Below are 21014 nucleotides of genomic sequence, written 5' to 3' on the forward strand. Positions count from 1 at the left end.
AGGGTAGGGGATTGCATTACTTTTGATATCATGTGGATGCCAGAAAATTGCACCAAGAAAATCCTTACAACAACTGTTATTAACTTCCATTGAAATATGTGCAAAATCTGTTAAGGCCATGTTAATGTTGCCTACTTCTAAGGCATTGTGCAGATGGACTTACAGGTTATTGTGTATTAACTTTGATTTTGACCCTTGTAGCAGTGGACTAGGACCTCAAAAACATAAACAATTTTGGATGCAGAATATTCTAGAACCATTTAATTTGTTGAAAAATTTACATTGATAGACTTTAAAGTGTCATGAAATGTGTTCACTGCCACATTTTCCTATTAATTCAGGTGTGTATTTTACAGCCATAAAGAGGACAAAGGTGTGTGCTTAAAATCAGTTAAAATTATTAGGCCACTTGGGGATTGTCAGGTAGTCTGCCTAATATTACAAATATCACCAAAATTAAAAAGTGAAAATTATGAATTACATTTACTACCACCGGGTAGATTTTCCTCTTGTAGTAAGAATAGATATTTGGCAAGGTCCCTCAAAATGAATTCTAGTTTTCTTTGCTGGAGTAAAAAAAAACCTCACACACTGTGGTATCTCATTAGATTAATAAAAAGTACGCTGATATTTTCTGAGCTCCACTCAATTCTCAAAGCTAAGTAATTTGAGAAATCAAAGTTCAAAGTAAATTTATTATCAAAGTACATATTTGTAACCACATACAACCCTGAGATTCATTTGCTTGTAGGTAGACTCAATATATCTTTAATGGAATAATAACCATAATAGAATCAATGAATGACCGCACCAACTCGGGCATTCGACCTGTGTGTAAAAGACAACAAAACGCAAATACGAAAAGAAAGAAATAATAATAATAATAATAATAATAATAATAATAATAATAATAATAAATCAGTAAGCAATAAATATCAAGAACATGAGGGTTATGGGCTGAGTGCGGGCCAGTGGGACTAGGTGAGAGTAACCATCCGGCACGGACTAGAAGGGCCGAGATGGCCTGTTTCTGTGCTGTAATTGTTATATGGTTATATGAGATGATGAGTCCTTGAAAGTAAGTCCACGGGTTGTGGGAATATTTCAATGATGGGGCAAATGAGGTTGAGTGAAGTTATCCCCTTTAGTTTAAGGGGCTGTTGGTGACCATCAAGGATAAATTTATTATGAATTGGTAAGGGGGAAGAGGAGTTTTGATATCACTAAACTATCATTGATTTTCCCCTCCCTAACCCCAAAGTTCTGAAACCAATTATGTCGCCACCAAAAGCTCCTCATTGACTTATATTATTTTATATCATAAAATGTTATAGCTAAATGTAAATGAGATATGAATAATTAAATATGTCAAGTGAGAAGTATTACAAATGGCTCTCTATAACCTTTTCATTAAAAGAGTGCTCCAAAATAACATTAACAAGAGAAAATCTGCAGATGCTGGAAACCCAAGAAACACACACAAAATACTGGAGCATCTATGGAAAAAGAGTACAGTCGACATTTCAGGCCAAGACCCTTCACCTGCATTTTGTGTGTCTTCCAAAATAACATTCTTTGGCAAATTAGTTACCCATTTACAGCACCTTGTAAAAGTATTCTGACCACAACCTCTGTTCATATAAATGACTATTACTACCAGGGATTTTGAACAATTTAACTGAGAATTTTTATCTGTGAATTACATGAGCATGAAAAACTAAAAAAAAATCAAAAACTGAAATGTCAGCATTTCAAAAGTATTCATCGCCCCCTTTGCTCAGTACTTCTTTAAACCACCTCTCACAGCTTTTACAGCTAGTAGTCTTTTTGGATAAGTGTCATTTAGCTTTGCACAACTTGATGGAGCAATATTTACCCATTCCTCTTTGCAAAATTGCTCAAGCTGTGCCCCTAGTTTAAGATTTCTGGCAGAGGCTAGTAGGTTTTTATCCAGGATCTCGCTGTATTTAGAAACATCCATCTTTCCATCAAACCTGACCAGAAAAGCATCCCCACAGCATGATACCACCTCCATAATACTTAACAGTAGGGATGGTGAACGGTGACTGATTTGGAAAAGGGGAGATGCAACGAGACCTGGGAGTCATTGTACACCAGTCATTGAAGATGGGCATGCAGGTACAGCAGGCGGTGAAAAAGGCAAATGGTATGTTGGCATTCATAGCAAAAGGATTTGAGTACAGGAGCAGGGAGGTTCTACTGCAGTTGTACAAGGCCTTGGTGAGACTGCACCTAGAATATTGTGTGCAGTTTTGGTCCCTTAATCTGAGGAAAGACATTCTTGCCATAGAGGGAGTACAGAGAAGGTTCACCAGATTGATTCCTGGGATGGCAGGACTTTCATATGAAGAAAGACTGGATCGACTAGGCTTATACTCACTGGAATTTAGAAGATTGAGGGGGGATCTTATTGAAACGTATAAAATTCTAAAGGGATTGGACAGGCTAGATGCAGGAAGATTGTTTCCGATGTTGGGGAAGTCCAGATCGAGGGGTCACAGTTTAAGGATAAAGGGGAAGCCTTTTAGGACCGAGATGAGGAAAAACTTCTTCACACAGAGAGTGGTGAATCTGTGGAATTCTCTGCCACAGGAAACAGTTGAGGCCGGTTCATTGGCTATATTTAAGAGGGAGTTAGATATGGCCCTTGTGGCTAAAGGGATCAGGGAGTATGGAGAGAAAGCAGGTACAGGGTTCTGAGTTGGATGATCAGCCATGATCATACTGAATGGCGGTGCAGGCTCGAAGGGCCAAATAGCCTACTGCTGCACCTATTTTCTATGTTTCTATGTTTCTATGTGTTACCTGGCTGATGTGTGGTATCATATTTACTCAACATGAACCACTTAATGTGTTTAAGCCAAAAAGTTCCACTTCAGTCTCTTCAGACCACAAAACTTTCCTCCACATTTTTACATTATATTCTAACTAACACGTTGCAAAATCTTTACAGGCAAGGGTATGCTTTTTCTTTAGCCAGGGCTTCCTCCTTGCCACTCTGCCATAAATACCCTTTTTCTGCAAGGCCTTGGAGATTGTGGAACCATGAAGTTCGTCTCCAGTTACAGCCATTGACTTCTGCAGCTCAGTCAGAGTGACTGCTGGCATCACAGTAACCTCTCTTAGAAGTGCCATTCTTCTCCAGTGACTAAGTTTAGAGGAGCAGTGTGGCTGTGGTTTCATATTCCCCCCCCCCCCACTTTGTCATGATGGACCGCACTGAGCTCTGAGGTATGTTCGGTGCCTTTGAGATGGTCTTGTACCCTTCCCCAGATTTGTGCTTCTCCATCCTCATTTCCTGACTTGTCTTGAATGCTCTTTTGTCTTCATTTTGGTTTAGTTTGTTGAAAATCTATCATACTGTTGGACCTTACAGAGAGAGGGGATATTTATTCTTATGAATTCATTGAAAACAGCTGATCCTCCAATTTTCTACATCAACAAATTGGGTGGCCTCCAAGAGGACCACAACCTTGCCGAGGTTTGGAGGCTTGCGTGCCTCAATGACCGGAGAACTATCTTGGCTGGAGTCAGGGCCTTGTGCTTTGGCTCTTGGTAGGGTCACCCATGCCGAACAGGTCAAAGGGTAGAGGCCAGACTAAGAGTGGTCCACTGGTCCTTCAAGTTTGGGGGTTCAGCTCAGGGCTAACAACCCTGATAGGTAAAAGAAAAGATTGTTACGGAAACAGCAATGAAGGATCCTTCTACAGTGCGGCAGTATTCCTGAGTCTCCAGCGGACTTGCATGGCTAACAGTAGTGAAAGCTGAGAGGAAGCTACTGGCATGATGTTGGAAGCCCTGAACACTGCCAAGATCAAGACCAGTTGTTTTTTGGAATCTACAAACCATGTGCAATGCTGGAAAGCTAGCACAAATAATTAGAAATACATTGTCACACTCTAAGTATACTGGGTGTCAGTGAAAGCAGATGCACAGAGTCTGGCAGACTAAAAGCAGCAACTAGTGAAACAGATTTATACTCAGGAAGGGAAGGTGATCATCAACATGATGGTGTAGTTGTCACTTTGAAGAAAGGCATTGAGGAGTGCTTGCTGGAGTGGAAACCAATTAACAGTTGGCTGATAAGAGTCAGGCTGAAAGGGAAGCAAGTGAACTTGACTGTGATCCAATGTTGTGCTCTAGCTAACGACTGACATTGAAGGAAAAGGCATTGCACACCATGAGCCTCCAGAAGATCCTCCGTATTTTCTAGACAAGAAAGATCTCCAACCATGTCTGACTCCTTCAGTGTCACCAAGAGGACAAGAGGACATGGCCAAAATCCTCATGAGGAAACACTGGAGATAGATTGGGCACATCACAAGAAGAGAGGCCAACTCCATCATCAAGTCTGTGCTTCACTGGACTCCTGAAGGGCGAAGGAAACATGGGAGACAACTTGGCGCCATACCGTAGAGGCAGAAATGAGGACCCTGTACCACACCTGGGGCACAATAGAGAAAATGGCCAAGGACAGACAGAAATGGAGGACCTTCATTGCTGCCCTAAATACCAGCGGAGTAATGTGAAGTGAGTAAGTTGAGTAAGTTGGTAAGGTAATATATTGCACCCGAGGAAAGTTAGCATAGTAATTGCAAAGGGGGTGTACATAAAATTTTGTTTTTTATTTTAATTTTTAGTAAATTGTCGACAGGTTTTGGAATTTTTCTTTTGATTTGACATGATAAACAATGTTTTGTAGATTAGCTCAAAAAATCCCATTGCAATATATATGCCTGTTAGAAATTTGAGTGGACAATTGTTAGAAAATGCCATTTGGAAGACCAAGTAGGAATCAGCTTGCCTATATGGATCAGGCCTGGTGCTTACCATTATTTAGTTATAGAGCTTCCAGTCTGGTAGAACTACAATTCAATGGAGTATGGTGGATGTCAATACTACAATCAAATGAGGTCACACATTTTACATTTTACTGTGCTGCTGACTATGCCTTTGTCAAAGATGTTCTTGGTATCTAAATTCATGCTTCTAAGTTGCCCAACAACTAACCATTACCTATTCCTGTTGGGCTTGGGTTTGGGGTTTAGGTAGCTTCACGGTAATACTTCTAAGCATGAAAATTCAGAACCAGTTCAGTTTGTGACAGACTTGGAAACCAATTAACTGAACCACACAGGCCCATGATACTTTATTATTGATGACTGGCTAGCTACTGTGCCTAATTAACAGCATTGGGATAGAACGAAACACGGCAGATAATCCTGCAAGTGAATGCACTAGTTAGTTATAGTGGGTCTACCTATACAAGTGGCAGCCACAACTCATGCATTGTACCTGTATGAGGCAGTTTAGTATGAAGCAGAGCACCACAGGGCCAAAATAGTAATGGCTCAATTGACAAGACATTACTGTAGAACCAAGTCAAAAAACACAAGTTTGCAGGTTTAATTCACAAAACAGACTATAGGCACTGAATAACCTGTACACACTTACTAACCCTGATCATAGTTAAAGAAATAACCATAACTGTTCCTATAACTCATCACATGTACGAGTCTTTAATAAAGGTGGGAGGAAAGTCTCATTGAAAGAATTTTTCGGTCATAGCATCACACACACTGTGCTGAGGAAATGAAAGATGCTAGTTAGTGCCTGTTATTAAGTATTTTGCCTTCGCCATACTGTTGCAGGAGGCAAAAAGTAGAGTTAAGGTGTTTTCCCAAAAGGAGGGAGGGTCAACACAGTTCACATGCACTTCCTAGAGGTCAGGAAATTAGAGTTTTAGCATATGAATAGAAAACGGCTGCCCACCCCCTTTCAGTCACAATACTTCCTATTCTTCATAAAGCCACAAGAAACATACAATAGCGCCAACCTGCTTTAGTTCTCATTCCTGGGTGGGCCGTGTGCAATCTCCAACAGCAGCAGCTTTATCAGTTGAATTCAAACAACATATACTATCATCTGATTTCTTTTTAAGAATCATAAATAATTTGCTACAATAAATTACCACTCCACTAATATTAAAACACCTCAGTTACCTAAAAAGGACAAGTTAGTTTCTTAACTGGGCTGAACCACAGAATTTGCGGTTTTTGAATGTTGCATATATCTAATGAAAACAGCAACAGATCTGCCAAAGAAAGCATCCAGGAATTGTCTTGCTATACAGAAGGAAAGTTACAAATGTTCCTTCTCATACATTTTCCTGAATTGGTGGGTAAACCTACTCCATCTCCCATCAACAAATATCTGGGAGGTTTTTATTTCAGCAAGGAAAACATTGGTTGTGGGAACAAGAAACTCATCTTAAACTTTCCATATTATTGCACAAATTGCTAAATTTAGAATTTTAACATTTTGAGTATGGCATGACTTTTTCCACAATTTGCATCATGCAAGAGCTGTAAAAAGGACAGAGTATAATAATATCTTTCCTTCATTGCCATCTTTAGTTAGGCTACTTTTTGTTTTCACTTCTCTCCCCCTCCCACACCCCACTCTTTAAAGGTGACACTATCTAAGCCATCTAACTTTCTGCTGAGAACCTGACCAAATGGAATGAGTCACATCTCGTTTCATGGTGTCTTGCCTCTACAGGAGGGTCTCCTCCTGCCCGTCTCATCGTATCAAACCAAAAGCACATAATAAGATAGTTGAGTGATATTGCACAAGGAATGTGATGTCTCAGTTATTTTGAGATGGGTTGGAATTCTTTCTCTTTGTTTATATTTCTAATTTATTCACTTTCCCCAACTCACCCCAAAATAAGAAGGCAGTCTTTGACAACTCCTTGGATTTGATAAGACTGCCAGCAATGTGGTCAGCGACTGTCAGTAAGAACACAATTCTCATATCAGCCAAGGACATAATTTTTGTTGAGACCACTGGAATAGAGAAAACTGCATTTAAAAAATTGTGACAGAAGTAAAGGCCTGAATAAATATTTTTTTGAATGTTGGGGGTGAGATCGAATGGGAAAAGGACACAAGAAATAGAACCAGGTTGGCCAGCTGGTGGCGCAATGGCATCAGCGCCGGACTCCGGAGCGAAGGCTCCCGAGTTCGAATCCAAGTTGGGCCACCCCCGAGTACGCTTTCCATCCGTGCCGGGTTGAGCGTCGAGATAGCCACTCAGCCTCGTAAAAAATACAAGGGTCGAGTCAACAACATTCATACCGTGATCCGGTTAATCCGAAAGGAGACCAATCCTGACACCACGCGCCAGACAAGAATGGCTGACTGTCTGGTGTGACATGATAAAAAAGACAGGAGTAGGGTCTTCAGTCCCTCGTGCTTGTTCCACCATTCAAAAAAAATCACAGATTATATTCTACCTCAGCGTTACTTTTCGGTGTGAAGGAGAAATGAAAGAGCAGATTATTTAAATAGTTTTTAAAAAATGCAGCATGCTGCTGTGCAGAGGGACCTGGGAGTGCCGTGTATGAATCACAAAAGGTTGGTTTGCAGGTGCAGCAGGCTATCAAGAAGGCAAATGAGATGTTGGCCTTCATTGCTGGAGGGATTGAATTTAAGAGCAGGGAGATTATTGTGCAACTGTACAGGGTACTGGTGAGGCTGCACCTGGAGGACTGTGTGCAGTACTGGTCTCCTTACTTGAGGAAGGATATACTGGCTTTGGAGGCTGTGCAGAGGAGGTTCACCAGGTTGATTCCAGAGATGAGGGGGTTAGACTATGAGGAGAGATTGAGTCACCTGGGACTGTACTCACTGGAATTCAGAGGAAATGAGAGGACATATAAAATTATGAAAGGGATAGATAAGATAGAGGCAGGAAAGTTGTTTCCACTGGTAGGTGAGACTGGAACTAGGGGACATAGCTTCAAGATTCAGGGGAGTAAATTAAGGACGGAGATTAGGAGGAACTGCTTTTCCCAAAGAGTGGAATACTCTGCCCAATGAAGCAGTGGAGGCTACCTCAGTAAATATATTTAAGACAAGCTTGGATAGATTTTTGCAAACTAGGGGAATTAAAGGGTTATGGGGAAAAGGGAGGTAAGTGGAGATGAGTCCATAGCCAGATCAGCCATGTTCTTATTGAAAGGTGGAGCAAACTCGATGGGCCAGATGGCCGACTCCTGCTCCTATTTCTATTTATTATGTTCTTTAAAATGCATAGTGTCTGATTCCCTTAATAACTGAAAATGTACCAGTCTTTTCTTAGAATCCCAGAAATGAGTGTAGTATTACTCTTCTCTGGGTTAAACTGATTTTGAAAAATACACTTTTTTTGTGGAATGGGCACAGGAGTTTCTAGGCCCTGCTCTCAAAAACTAAGTGGAACACAAGGACATGATCTTGTTCTCCGTTCTTCTGGTCCATTGTGACTTAACTTCATTTTGAAGAATCAGTGATAAGTGACATTCATTACAGCAGGTTTTTTTTCCGTCAGTTGAACACAAAGATACAGAGATTTTTCCCCAATCTCTTCGATCTAATTTCAGTGGAAGATTAGCAAATCATTGTTAAATTATAAACATTGGCTGTTACCTAGCACCTCATTTACATAGCCATTGTTAACACATTTCCATGTGGATGATATGGCCATGAAAGCACACAAAAGCCCTTACTTCCCCAGAAGCCTGAGGAAATTCAGAATATACCTGATGACCCTCACCAATTTTTACAGTTGTATTGTATTTTTACAGTGTCCTCTCTGGACACAGCACAGAGAGTCTGGTTTGGTGTTTTCACGACCCAAGAAAATGCAGGTAATTGTGAACGAGCCCAGTTCATCACATAAACCAGCCTCCCCTCCATTTTCACTTCCCACTGCTTTGGGAAAATAGCCAAGGTAATCAAGGACCCCTCCCACCATGGTCATTCACTGTTTTCCTTCCCCTGCCCCTCCTGTTGGGCAGAATATACAAAAGCTTAAGAGCATGTACCACCAGGTTCAAGGACAGAATCTATCCTGTTGTTACTAGACTCTTGAACAGAGCTCTCATAACTATTGATCTCTCAATCTCATTGTGACCCCACGTTCTCTGTAACTGTAACATTCTGCATTGTTTCCCTTTCACCACTTTGATGTGCTGATAACCTGAACAATCTGTCTGGGTGGCATATGAAAAAAAGTTTTCTCTTTTGTGTCTATGACAATAATAAACAAATACCTTGAACAGCACATTCAAGCCAAAGACTCAAAGTGGAATTCTCGAAAGGAATGTGTGCATCTTCCGGCAGAGGGCACATTTTGGTAGAAATGGGTTCCTTTGTTTCTCACGCTTCCCCCCCCCCCCCCGTTTCAGGGTGCTGGGAACAGCATTAATATTCCACTGCGAGTGACAAACAATGTGCCGGAAGAACTCAGCGGGTTGAGCAGCATCTGTGGGGAAGGGATAAAGGGATTGCTGATGTTTTGGGTCAGGGTTTCAGTCCAAAACATCACAATACCTCCACCACCTCACTGCACTCACCCACCCCCACCCATCAACACTGACTTCTGCAGTTGTTTGTTGCTCCAGTCTCTTGCGTTTCCACTAATAATAATGATGATGATGTAGACTATGCATTCATTTCAAGAAGGCTAGAATATGAAGGCAAGGGTGTAATGCTGAGGATTTATAAGGCATTGGTCAGACTGCATTTGGAGTATTGTGAGCAGTTTTGGGCCCCTTGTCTAATAAAGGCTGTGCTGGCATTGGGGAGGTTTATGAGAATGGTCCTGAAAATGACAGGGTTAATATATGAGAGTGTTTGATGGCTCTAGGCCAGTACTGTTTGGAATTAGAAGAGTAAGGGATCTAATTGAGACTTACTGAATATTGAAAGGTCTAGATAGCGTGGACCAATAGGATGCTTCCAATAGTGGGAGGGTCTCGGACCAAAGGCCACAGCCTCAAAAAAGAAGGGCTTCCTTTAGGAAAGAGATGAGGAAGAATTACTTTAGCCAGACAGAAGCAGGGTGGTGAATCTGTAGCATCCTTTGCCATAGACAGTTGTGGAGGCCAAGTCGTTGGTTATTTAAAGCGGAGGTTAATAGATTCTTGATTAGCAAGGGCAAAAGAGATTATAGGGAGAAGGCAGGAGAATGGGGCTGAGAGGAAAAATAAATCAGCCATGATGGAATGGCAGAGCAGACTTGACGGGCTGAATGGCCTAATTCTGCCCCTATGTCTTATGGGGAACATAGAAAATTAAATTCATCTTCCAATTATATCTCATAGTTATGAACAAATAGGAAAAATCCTCTTCATGAACAATTTCTCAAAATATTTATGAACTAAAGCCAACCATAATATATGAATTTCAAGTTAATAATCAACAATGTTCCTTAAACCCAGAAGAGTACACTTGAGAGTTCAGAGTTCATTTGTGGTGCTATTTTGTAAGGAGTCTCTGTACATTCTCTGTCATTTAAAGTAAAATTGGATAGGTATATGATAGATAGATAGATAGATAGATAGATAGATAGATACTTTATTCATCCCCATGGGGAAATTCAACTTTTTTCCAATGTCCCATACACTTGTTGTAGCAAAACTAATTACATACAATACTTAACTCAGTAAAAAATATGATATGCATCTAAATCACTATCTCAAAAAGCATTAATAATAGCTTTTAAAAAGTTCTTAAGTCCTGGCAGTAGAATTGTAAAGCCTAATGGCATTGGGGAGTATTGACCTCTTCATCCTGTCTGAGGAGCATTGCATCGATAGTAACCTGTCGCTGAAACTGCTTCTCTGTCTCTGGATGGTGCTATGTAGAGGATGTTCAGAGTTATCCATAATTGACCGTAGCCTACTCAGCGCCCTTCGCTCAGCTACCGATGTTAAACTCTCCAGTACTTTGCCCATGACAGAGCCCGCCTTCCTTACCAGCTTATTAAGACGTGAGGCGTCCCTCTTCTTAATGCTTCCTCCCCAACACGCCACCACAAAGAAGAGGGCACTCTCCACAACTGACCTATAGAACATCTTCAGCATCTCACTACAGACATTGAATGACGCCAACCTTCTTAGGAAGTACAGTCGACTCTGTGCCTTCCTGCACAAGGCATCTGTGTTGGCAGTCCAGTCTAGCTTCTCGTCTAACTGTACTCCCAGATACTTGTAGGTCTTAACCTGCTCCACACATTCTCCATTAATGATCACTGGCTCCATATGAGGCCTAGATCTCCTAAAGTCCACCACCATCTCCTTGGTCTTGGTGATATTGAGACGCAGGTAGTTTGAGTTGCACCATATCACAAAGTCCTGTATCAGTTTCCTATACTCCTCCTCCTGTCCATTCCTGACACACCCCACTATGGCCGTGTCATCAGCGAACTTCTGCACATGGCAGGACTCCGAGTTATATTGGAAGTCTGATGTGTACAGGGTGAACAGGACCGGAGAGAGAACAGGAAAAGGAATGGAGGGTTATGGGCTGAGTGCAGGTAGGTGGGACTAGGTGAGAGTAAGCTTTCGGCACGGACTAGAAGGGCCGAGATGGCCTGTTTCCATGCTGTAATTGTTATATGGTTATATGTTACATTCTCCCCGTGGAATGCCTGGGTTTACCGGGTTGCCAGTTTCCTCCCACAGTCCAAAGATGTACTGGGTAGGTTAATTGGTCATTGTAAATTGTCCTGTGATTAGGCTGAGGTTAATCGGGGTTATGGGATTGCTGGAGCAACGTGCTCAAAGGCCTATTCCGCGTTGTGTCGCTAAATAATTAAATAAAATACCGCATTTCCTGATCAGTCATCCCAAAGTGCTTTAAACGCGAGGTAGTACTTTTGATTTGCAATTATTATAATGTAACAAACACAGTAGCTAATTTGCAAACAGGAAGCACAAACACCAGGTAATCTGCTTTAATGCCATTGTTAAAGGGGTAGCTACTGATGAAAGCTCTGTGGTGAATGCAGCAACTCTCCACTCTCCCTCCTTCCCACTATCATGGGGTTGATGGGGACTCTGCTTGATGTCTCAACTGAAAGGCTACAAGGGTTCCCTCAGCACTGGACTGTCAGCCAATGATTTTATCCTCATTTTTCTGGAGTAGAATCCTGAGCCTTCTGACTGAGAGGCAAATCTACTACACATTGAGTGAGAACTGGCGGCTTAATTTGGTGTCTTCTGGAACTCAGGAGAATACAAACTGCTGGAGGTTTATCAATTCACCATTGTACTGATATGGAGATTCAACCAGATGTGATTTAGAGCAAGATAAGAATAAAAGTTCTTTTTAAAAACACAGAAATAAATAGGATAAAACAAAAAAGTAAATTAATGCACACTAAATTTGATATTTAAAATGTCAAAGCTTCAGAGAAATGTAATTATTCCTGGTAAGCAAACCATTACGTTTATCTGCATGTTCAGAGATATTGTCAAGAAACAACAAATACGCGTTTTGCATTTAGGTGATTGTTACCATGCAGCTTTTCAATCAAGTCTGTATACACAGAACCTGTAACTGCCACCTAAATCAAATTTGCCATTGTGTAGCAACCTGTTGAAGCACCAACACATCTTGCAGAGGTGTGTTGGTCGACTGGTACAAGTTCTCCAACCTATTGAATTGCCAGTCTCAGCAATGCTCTTCTGTAGTGATGCTGAGCTGAGCTAAGCTAAATAAAGCCAGAGATTTAAAAAAATCGAAATGGCTCAAAGCTAAGCTGCCCTTGAGTACCACCTAGTGACTGAAACACAAAACGCTTCTGGATGCAGTCAATGTGTGTTCCAAATCCTTAGACCATGAAGCAAAACAAAATAATGTTCACTTATATCGTGCCTTTCAGGGCCTCAGAATATCTCAAAGTAAACATAGCCAAGGTTTCAAGTGTCATACCTTTTTTGATTGCAGGAGTGACCAGTCAACTTGCGCACAAGCAAAGCACCACTTAAAGCAATGAGACAGATCAGACAATGATTTTATTAATGTTGGCTGAGGGATAAAAATATTCACCAGAAAAAGTGGAAAAATGGTGCTGAGAACTTTTATGTCCATCTGAAAGTGCAGATAGGACTTTGGTTTGAAGCCTCATTTGAAAGAGATTGGCAGACCAACACTTCCTTATAGGTTAGGTAGTTGTTACCTTAGCTCTGAGGTGAGAGTTCTACCAATTAAGCTACAGCCAATGCGAGTACAGAACCCACAAAAAAATGCATGCTTCCAATAGATCACCACAATATATCAACACAATCATACTCAGTTCTAATTTTAAAAAGTTCCAAAACCTGGGCCTCTGTATCTCCTTCTGCCACTGGATCCTTGACTTCCTTATCGGGAGTCCACAGTCTGTGCGGATTGGAAAAAACATCTCCACCTCACTGACAATCAATACAGGCACACCTCAGGGGTGTGTGCTTAGGTCACTGCTCTACTCTGTCTACACCCATTACAGCTCAAAATCCCTACGTTTGCCGCGACACAACTGTTGTTGGCAGCATTTCAGATGGTGATGAGGAGGCGTACAGGAGCAAGATATCTCATCTGGTTGAGTGGTGTCAAAACAATAACATCAATGAGACCAAGGAATTGATTGTGGGAAGTTGAGGGAACACATGCTAATCCTCAGCAAGGGATCAGCAGTGGAAAGGGTGAACAGTTTCAAGTTCCTGGGTGTCAACATCTCTGAAGATCTATCCTGGGTCTAAAATATTGATGCAATTACAAAAAAGGTACAACAGTGGCTATACTTCATTAGGAGTTTGAGGAGACTGTTATGGCACGAAAGACACTCACAAATTTCTACAGGTGTACCATGGAGAGCATTCTAACTGGTTGCATTACTGTACAGTGTGGAAGCTGCAGAAATTTGCTAACAGTTTTTTCCCCCTCCGCCATCAGATTTCTGAATGGACAATGAATCCATGTCCACTACCTCACTATTTTCCACTACTTCATTTTTTTTATATATACACTTATTGTAATTTATAGTTTTTATTAAGTATTGCAATGTACCATTGCTGCAAAACATCAAATTTCACAACATATGTTGGTGATATTAAACCTGTTTCTGATTGTATAACTATTTAGAAATTATTGGTTAATTCACAAGATGACTGAGTTCGGTGTTCAGGATCTTGCCATGGAAATTCAGAGTAACGCAACGACTATTCCTGGCTCCTTCATTATAGAGGGATATGTCTTCCTGTGTTTTTCAGAATTAGACATAACCAGACAAGGGGAAACCTTGGGAGCAAGAACAGAACCGAGTTTTCTGATTTTTATCCTCCATGGATGTTGTTTCACGTATTCCAGCAGTCTCTGGAACCTTACTTAATTGACAGTTCTCCATGTTATAAAATGGCATTTCACACACAATCTGCTAAGCAGAGGGGAGCTCAGCAGCTCAATTATTCTTTGTTGAGATTTGTCTGATGTTAGAGATTTCATCTAATAAATTTGTGTAAAGAACACTCTTCAGTGTTCCACATCTGAATCCTTTTGAAGCCCAGATAAAACTCTGACTCTTACCTGATTTCACTGAACAGTGAATGTGAGCTTTTGACTCATAATAAACCCAGTCAAATCCTGCCTCCACTGCCAAGCGGGCCAGCATACCATACTTTGTGCGATCTCTGTCAGAAGTGGTGATGTCCACTGCTCGACCTTCATAATGTAAGGATTCCTTTGAATGATGTCCATCCTCGTCCCATCCCTCCGTCACTCGAAGCTTCACCCCTGGCCACTGGTTCATCACGGAGATTGCTAATGAATTCACTTTATCCTTACAGCGCTGAAATTCAACAGAAATACGTATGCTTGTTATTATCTGCTTGGCATTGCAGAAACAAAGTGGTAAAGTTTAAGTCTTGCCTACCTCATATGAGTTATTTCAAAGCTCTCAGTGTCCAAATAAAAACAATGAGCTTCTCGCTGAGCTATCACTTTGCAACAGGTGATCTCTAATTGTTTTCCGAGTCTGAAATGTAGATTTGCAAACTCACATATTCAAAACTCAGCCAGATCACAGCTATTGTGCTCACATGTGATCTTTCCTACAACTACCGTCAGAGTTCAATGGCTCAAGTTGGTTTTAGGCTCAAGTGTGATGTCCTAGAATGGATAGTCCTACAATACTCATATTGTCTAAGCCTACTTGTGAAGTATTACCACTTCAGTGGGGTTTACCAGTAACTACGGACACTGTATTTGTGGAATGAGTACAGAACTCAGAGGAAGAAAAAATGGAAGATATAAGATGCAAGACTACCATATGGGCCTAATTACCTTTGGGCTGCAGATGAGCCAAAAGCAGTCAATACCAGATACAAAGTGGTACCTGCCACGTTGTCAAAAGTCTATCTACCTTAAGGCATGTAATTAGGTTGAATTCGTCAGATTTGAATGCTCTCAAAATAACGTTTTTGTTTCTGGTTTCTTGATAAAATATCTGCTCATCACTGAAAGGTGGCATTGTCATTAAACCTGTCTCATATGGGGATGTATTTTATCATCAACTGATCTAAGGTAACCATATTAACCTCAGTAATATATTCAAAAAAAGTCCCATTTTCCTTCCTCTGTTAAAGAGGTCATTGAAACCATCTACAGACTGGCAATTGTCATATGCAGGCTTGAGAAAGTTATGGCACATAGAGAGGAATGAGAACGACATGCAGCTAGCTGAATGCTCAGCTTAGGTAGCAAATCAGAGTTTTAGTTGTAGACTATGACATGCATATTATGTCAAGTACATTCCCATAATTTTGGAATAGAAGTATCACTTGATTTCTGAAGAGATTACGTTGCAGGGAAGTGTTATTAGTGATTATTTGTAAATCGAGAGTTCATTGCCATTAAAACTAAAAACTCTGGTTGTGTTCCAGAGCTCAAAAATTTCTGTCAAAAACACATAAAAATAAATCAGTCGAAGTAGCTGAAAAAATAAAATATTAACAAATAAATCTTAAAGATAATAAAAATACATAATGTATTAATCATAACGTACCCATTGTGGATACTCACAAAGTGAAAGATAGACATCTCTCACTCCCAGCTCTTGCTATCTATCTCTCTTTTCCACTCAATTCCCCATCTCTTACCCCATATGCCACCCCTCCCCATTCTCTCTACCCCATTCACTTTCCAAACTCATTTAAGTTTGTCAAATGGATTGGATCTTTGTTGACACAGCTGAGCAAACATGTCAACACAGATTGCTCTGCACTCCACTGGGATTTCAATTGCTTGGCATTTCAATTAGTTTATTGCTATTAAGCACTACTGGTAATGAAAATGCTCCTAAATCAAGGACACATACCTTATATAAATCAATGTATTTTACCAAACCACATTTGTAAATCAAGGGTTACCTGTATGTATAAAGAAGAAACCTCCCTCACAGACTATTGTGCTCAGAAAGCTCTTCAATATTCACGTTGGCAAGGAAAAGTAAAGGCTACATACTTTAAGCTACAATGTTGTGACTGAGGACACTATGCAAACACAAAATTCCAGCAATCGAGCACATAATTTCACTCAAAGTAGCTTTGTTTAATTCCTCTCCCAATTTTCGCCTCCAAAGATGCTGACTCACAGTACATTGTGAATTCACAAGTACTAAGAGCTGACATTGTTAATACTTTACCCACATTTAGCCCAAATACAGCAAGTCTTAGAAAACTCTTCAACAGTTCAAACAGGAAGAGTATCAGAACCAAGCCCAGTTTTATGTCCAACTAATATGCAGTTTCTAGCAAAAGTGACTGCCCAGCACACAAGGAAGAAGAACTTTCCCCTGCCCTCCCTAACCAGGAGGTACTGAGGTTCTTTTTATTTACAGATTAATAACTTCCTGAGTAGAGGCAAGCTGGTGCAGCTTGTGATGATTAAACCTGTATTATACATCTGTATAGCTTAATACCTCACCAGACTAATCAAACTACCAGGGGAAATTAATTTATACTTTTCTGGTATAAAAGACTGCACCACTGAAAATCTAACAAGTTTACATTACTATATTATGCCACATACATAAACTAGTGATTGCTCCCCTAAGAGATGGCATGGGCTGAAAGTCAGCCTTCTGTATTTTATCAGGAAAATTTCATCACAGAACAAGTACATCAGACCTACAAGAAGTAACCATCTAAGCCTATTTCCATATTTACCAGGTGAAAATATTTTAAATGCACAAGGAAATTAGAATTTACATTTAAATAATAACTTAGCTCAAACTGTTCAGAGTACGTCAAAAATGTCTTCACAACAGCAAATACATTAGCGAGCCAATTTGCGCACGGCAAGATGTCAAAAATAAGGAATGAGATAAGTTATCAGTTAATCTGTTTTTGGTTGAAAAAGGAATGCCAAGCAAGATATTAGGAGAATAATAAGTTTTTCCAGGTGTTTAACATTTCAGAGAAAAGTATCAGGAAGATACAGTCATCCATTGGATATAAACTACACATTCAAGTTCTGGGTGACGCCTGAGCACACAAGCTAACAATTAAACCAATAAAAAAGGCATCTCCAAAATCAAATGAAGGTCTTAACTACAACTTCCAAGTACACAATCCACCCATGGCAATTGAGGAAAAAGTCTGCAAAATAAATAACAGCTTGTTCAAAACTATTTAAAATGATTCCCTTGTATTTTTTTTAAGTACTTAAAAGCTAAATCTCATTAATGGATATTCCCATCGAAATAAGGATTGTGTTTCACCAGATGTCAATCAATGACTACCAGTCAATAACAAGGTGCATTATATTATACTATACAAGTCATCGTCTTCCATATACCAGTCGATTTGGTACTGATTACTTTTTGTTTAGTCTAGTTGTATTTTATAATAAGACCCGCCCAATACTGTATAATAATTCCTCAGCTGGAAATACTTCAGCTTGATGTGCAAAATAGACATACTACCAGATGTGCAAGTTTCAGAATGGTACAATCTGGTGCTGGAAATTCATACGATTAAAATGGCAGAATGACACATACACCTGACTTTGTTAACTTTAAAATTTTTTTAAGTTAAAACAAATAATAATGGGAAGTTTCAAGGACCAGAGATTCACACACTTTGAAGCTGTGAAGCCTTCTATCTGCAAGGATGTAGTTCAGCAGTTTATAGTTTTTTTTTAAAAAACAGGAAGTTAAGTACTTATGTACCAACTACAATCACATTCATCAGTACAAATTCACAATTCATTTATTCATTCTTTTTTTATTGCTTACTTCCCAGAAATCTCAATTCCTGGTGAGTTTTGGTTTCTCACACAACGTCCACATTGGCTGCTATTATTCTAGACATGGAGAGTCAATAGGTTTGCATGAGTGCCAGGATCAATCTCTCCTTGCCCTGTATCTACTTTCACGCACTTTCCTGCAGGAGTTATCTGGTGACGATGAACAGGATTGCCCATGCTCTACTCCCCAGCCCATGATGCAGAAATCAATAACGCTAATACAGAAAATGGTTCGGATATTTCAGACACAATCCAAGCATCAAACACGGGACTTTCCTTGTCTGCATAATTCAGCCCCTCTGTAAACAGTGCATATTATGTTTATTTTTTCCTTCAAGGAAGTAATTCCACAAGTACCACTTCAGTACTTCAGGCTCTGATGGATATTTTTCCAATATCCCTTGCCAGGGCAAAGTATCAGCTTTAAATTTAGAGGACTTCAGAGCAGAATGATTCTGTTTCACTCAAGGAAAGACTTTTCTGTGCTTGTTAATATTAAACAGTAAAGTAGGTAATGTTTTATTCATCCATTCTAGAAGGAAGCAACATTAATGTGATTTTCCTTATTTCATTGAAGTTAAAAATGTTGAAATCTTACAAAAAGTATATTTGTTTTGTTTTGCAAAGCTTTGTTAAACATTAATAATGAACACAAGCCATTTTCAAGATACAGGGTGAAAATGAAAAGTAATGTTTTACTTCATGTTATATGTGGCCCCAGGCAGCTTAATGAAGCATAGCAGCTAGAAATATCATTCCAGTGGAAGGGAGCAAAGTTTTCTGCAAGATCATAGGTGGCAGCCATTGTACTAGGAGAGGAGAGACCAGGACAGGAGTGCATTAAAGGTGCACAATTCAAGAGGAAATACCAGTCATCATCTGTTACACAATAGTCATAACCTAATCTTATTGATCAACAACCCATGAAGATCTTGCAGGAACAGATTATTATTTGCAATCTGGCACCCTGAGCAAATAAGTCATCATGCCCTGTCAAGTATTTTTGCCAACAATTTTCAGGCTATTTGGTGCATGATAAAATAATTAGACTGCAACACTGAATGTGAATTAACTTTATTCAAGTAATGCCAGTGTGTGCACTCAGTAGGTTTGCCAATTACATTTGTCACTTGGTGTGTCTTAAGCTTCTCTTAGCAAGTTGTCAAAGTGAGATTACCATTGATGAGTGGCTTCATTTCCACCTGGTGAGCTTTAGGAGTGTAGCTCATCCATTAACTAAATTTGTCACTTACTCTAAAGACTTGCAGCAGCAAGAATCTCTAACCATAGGCACTATTGTATAATTTGCCAGAAGTAGCACCCATGGTAACATGTCACAGCACACAACTGCCATGTGTTGTTCCTAAGCTACTTAATAATTAACACCCGTGGAGTGAACCTACTTCTGATGTCCACTGATCTGTCAGAGTATAGAATTCAGTGGAATTTTTAGGATCCTTCATCAGTCACCACTACCTATTTACTTCGAGGGTGGAAGCTCACAATGACTGGATCTTGGGAGTCTGAGGCCAAAATAGTGGTTGAATTCTTAACTCTGCAGACATGATTAATGTTGACACATTACTCAATATCAAGCTGCAGAATTTACAACATGCGCTCTATGATGCCAGTGTTATGGGACACAATAGTGCCTTTCTGGCTGTTGGGAATTTCAATCAAATCACCTTCCAGTTTGAAGTACAAGGAGGCTCCACAGTCCACAATGCAGTGTTACGTTGTTTGAAGTCAGGCTCACGAAAATTCCATGAAACTCCAAAGTTTCCATTTTAACCTCCACATGGTACCAATCATTGCTGTCCATTCTTCACCAATGTCATTTGGATGCTGGTCAGTATCACTCTTCTGTGATGGATATAGTTGCAAATGTCCATTTCAAGTCGAGGTGGTAATAACACTTATGCACGGGTGCTCTTCTTGTGCAACTGGTTATCCGTGTACTCTGTGTAGGAAGCGTTTATGCATCCAGTTGCGTACTGTGTCGCCATTGCATGCACTATTATGCGCTTGTGCAGAATTAGTGCTTATGGATACATTGTGCAATCATAGAATATACGATTAATACGGTACATACCAGCAGTTCTGTGCTCCCCTCCAATCTCCATAGTCCCAACTCTCCCTCCCGAACAAATCAACCAAAGCTTCCTTATATGGAGTGAGCTTTTCAATGCCTGGGGGGGTCCATCACTTGTTCCATTTCATGCCCTTCGGTTATATGCCAGTTTTGCCTTTAAAACAAAAGAGCAGTGGGGATTGAGACAGGATAACTTGGCCAAATGAACTTCTTTCCTGCAGTACATTCGTTCACCCATCCTCACCCCAACATGGTATGCTTAATGCAATGTGCATAAATCCACGAAGATTCATTTTTACAGTTTCACTTGCTGCACCTTAGTAATATTTGTGTCCGTATGGTTTACATATACTGTAGATCTTTAACTAATGCTTTCCTTCACTACTAAAAGTATTCTACATTGCTATTTTACAGTAGTATTGATGCCTTACCTTCATGATTTTCTTTTAAATCGGACACCTTCTCCAGACCTTCAGCTAGGTCTTCAGTTGTTGAGAGAATGTTCACTTTGGCAGTGATAATTTTGCGACACTTCTTTGTGTTTAGGAGCTGGCTTCCCTCATCAGAAATGTGCTTGCAATGTTCAAGGACTGAGTTAACCAGCACTTGCAGAGTTTTGTTGTTAAATTGGCTTTTATCCCTGTTGGCGTTCAGACATTTTCATCAAAAATTGCGCATTAAAAAGTGTTTTATTCACTGTGGCTAATGGAAATGCATTCTCTGAAACAGCACATTTCCAAACTCAAGCGGCTTGGTAAGGACATGATATTTTAGTGAAAGATAAA

The 21014-nt window shown here is 40.1% G+C and overlaps 1 protein-coding gene across 1 annotated transcript in view; it reads right to left on the reverse strand.

Annotated features, from left to right (window-relative positions):
• Positions 1 to 21014, reverse strand: part of dhh (desert hedgehog signaling molecule) — a 116354-nt gene that overhangs the window by 17293 nt on the left and 78047 nt on the right. Inside the window, exon 2 of the mRNA XM_073070973.1 lies at positions 14418 to 14679. Coding sequence (XP_072927074.1) covers positions 14418 to 14679 — 262 coding nt within the window. The remainder of the gene's footprint in view (positions 1 to 14417; positions 14680 to 21014) is intronic.

The sequence above is a fragment of the Hemitrygon akajei genome, chromosome 18, assembly GCF_048418815.1.
Source record: "Hemitrygon akajei chromosome 18, sHemAka1.3, whole genome shotgun sequence".
In the NCBI taxonomy this organism is placed as follows: domain Eukaryota; kingdom Metazoa; phylum Chordata; class Chondrichthyes; order Myliobatiformes; family Dasyatidae; genus Hemitrygon; species Hemitrygon akajei.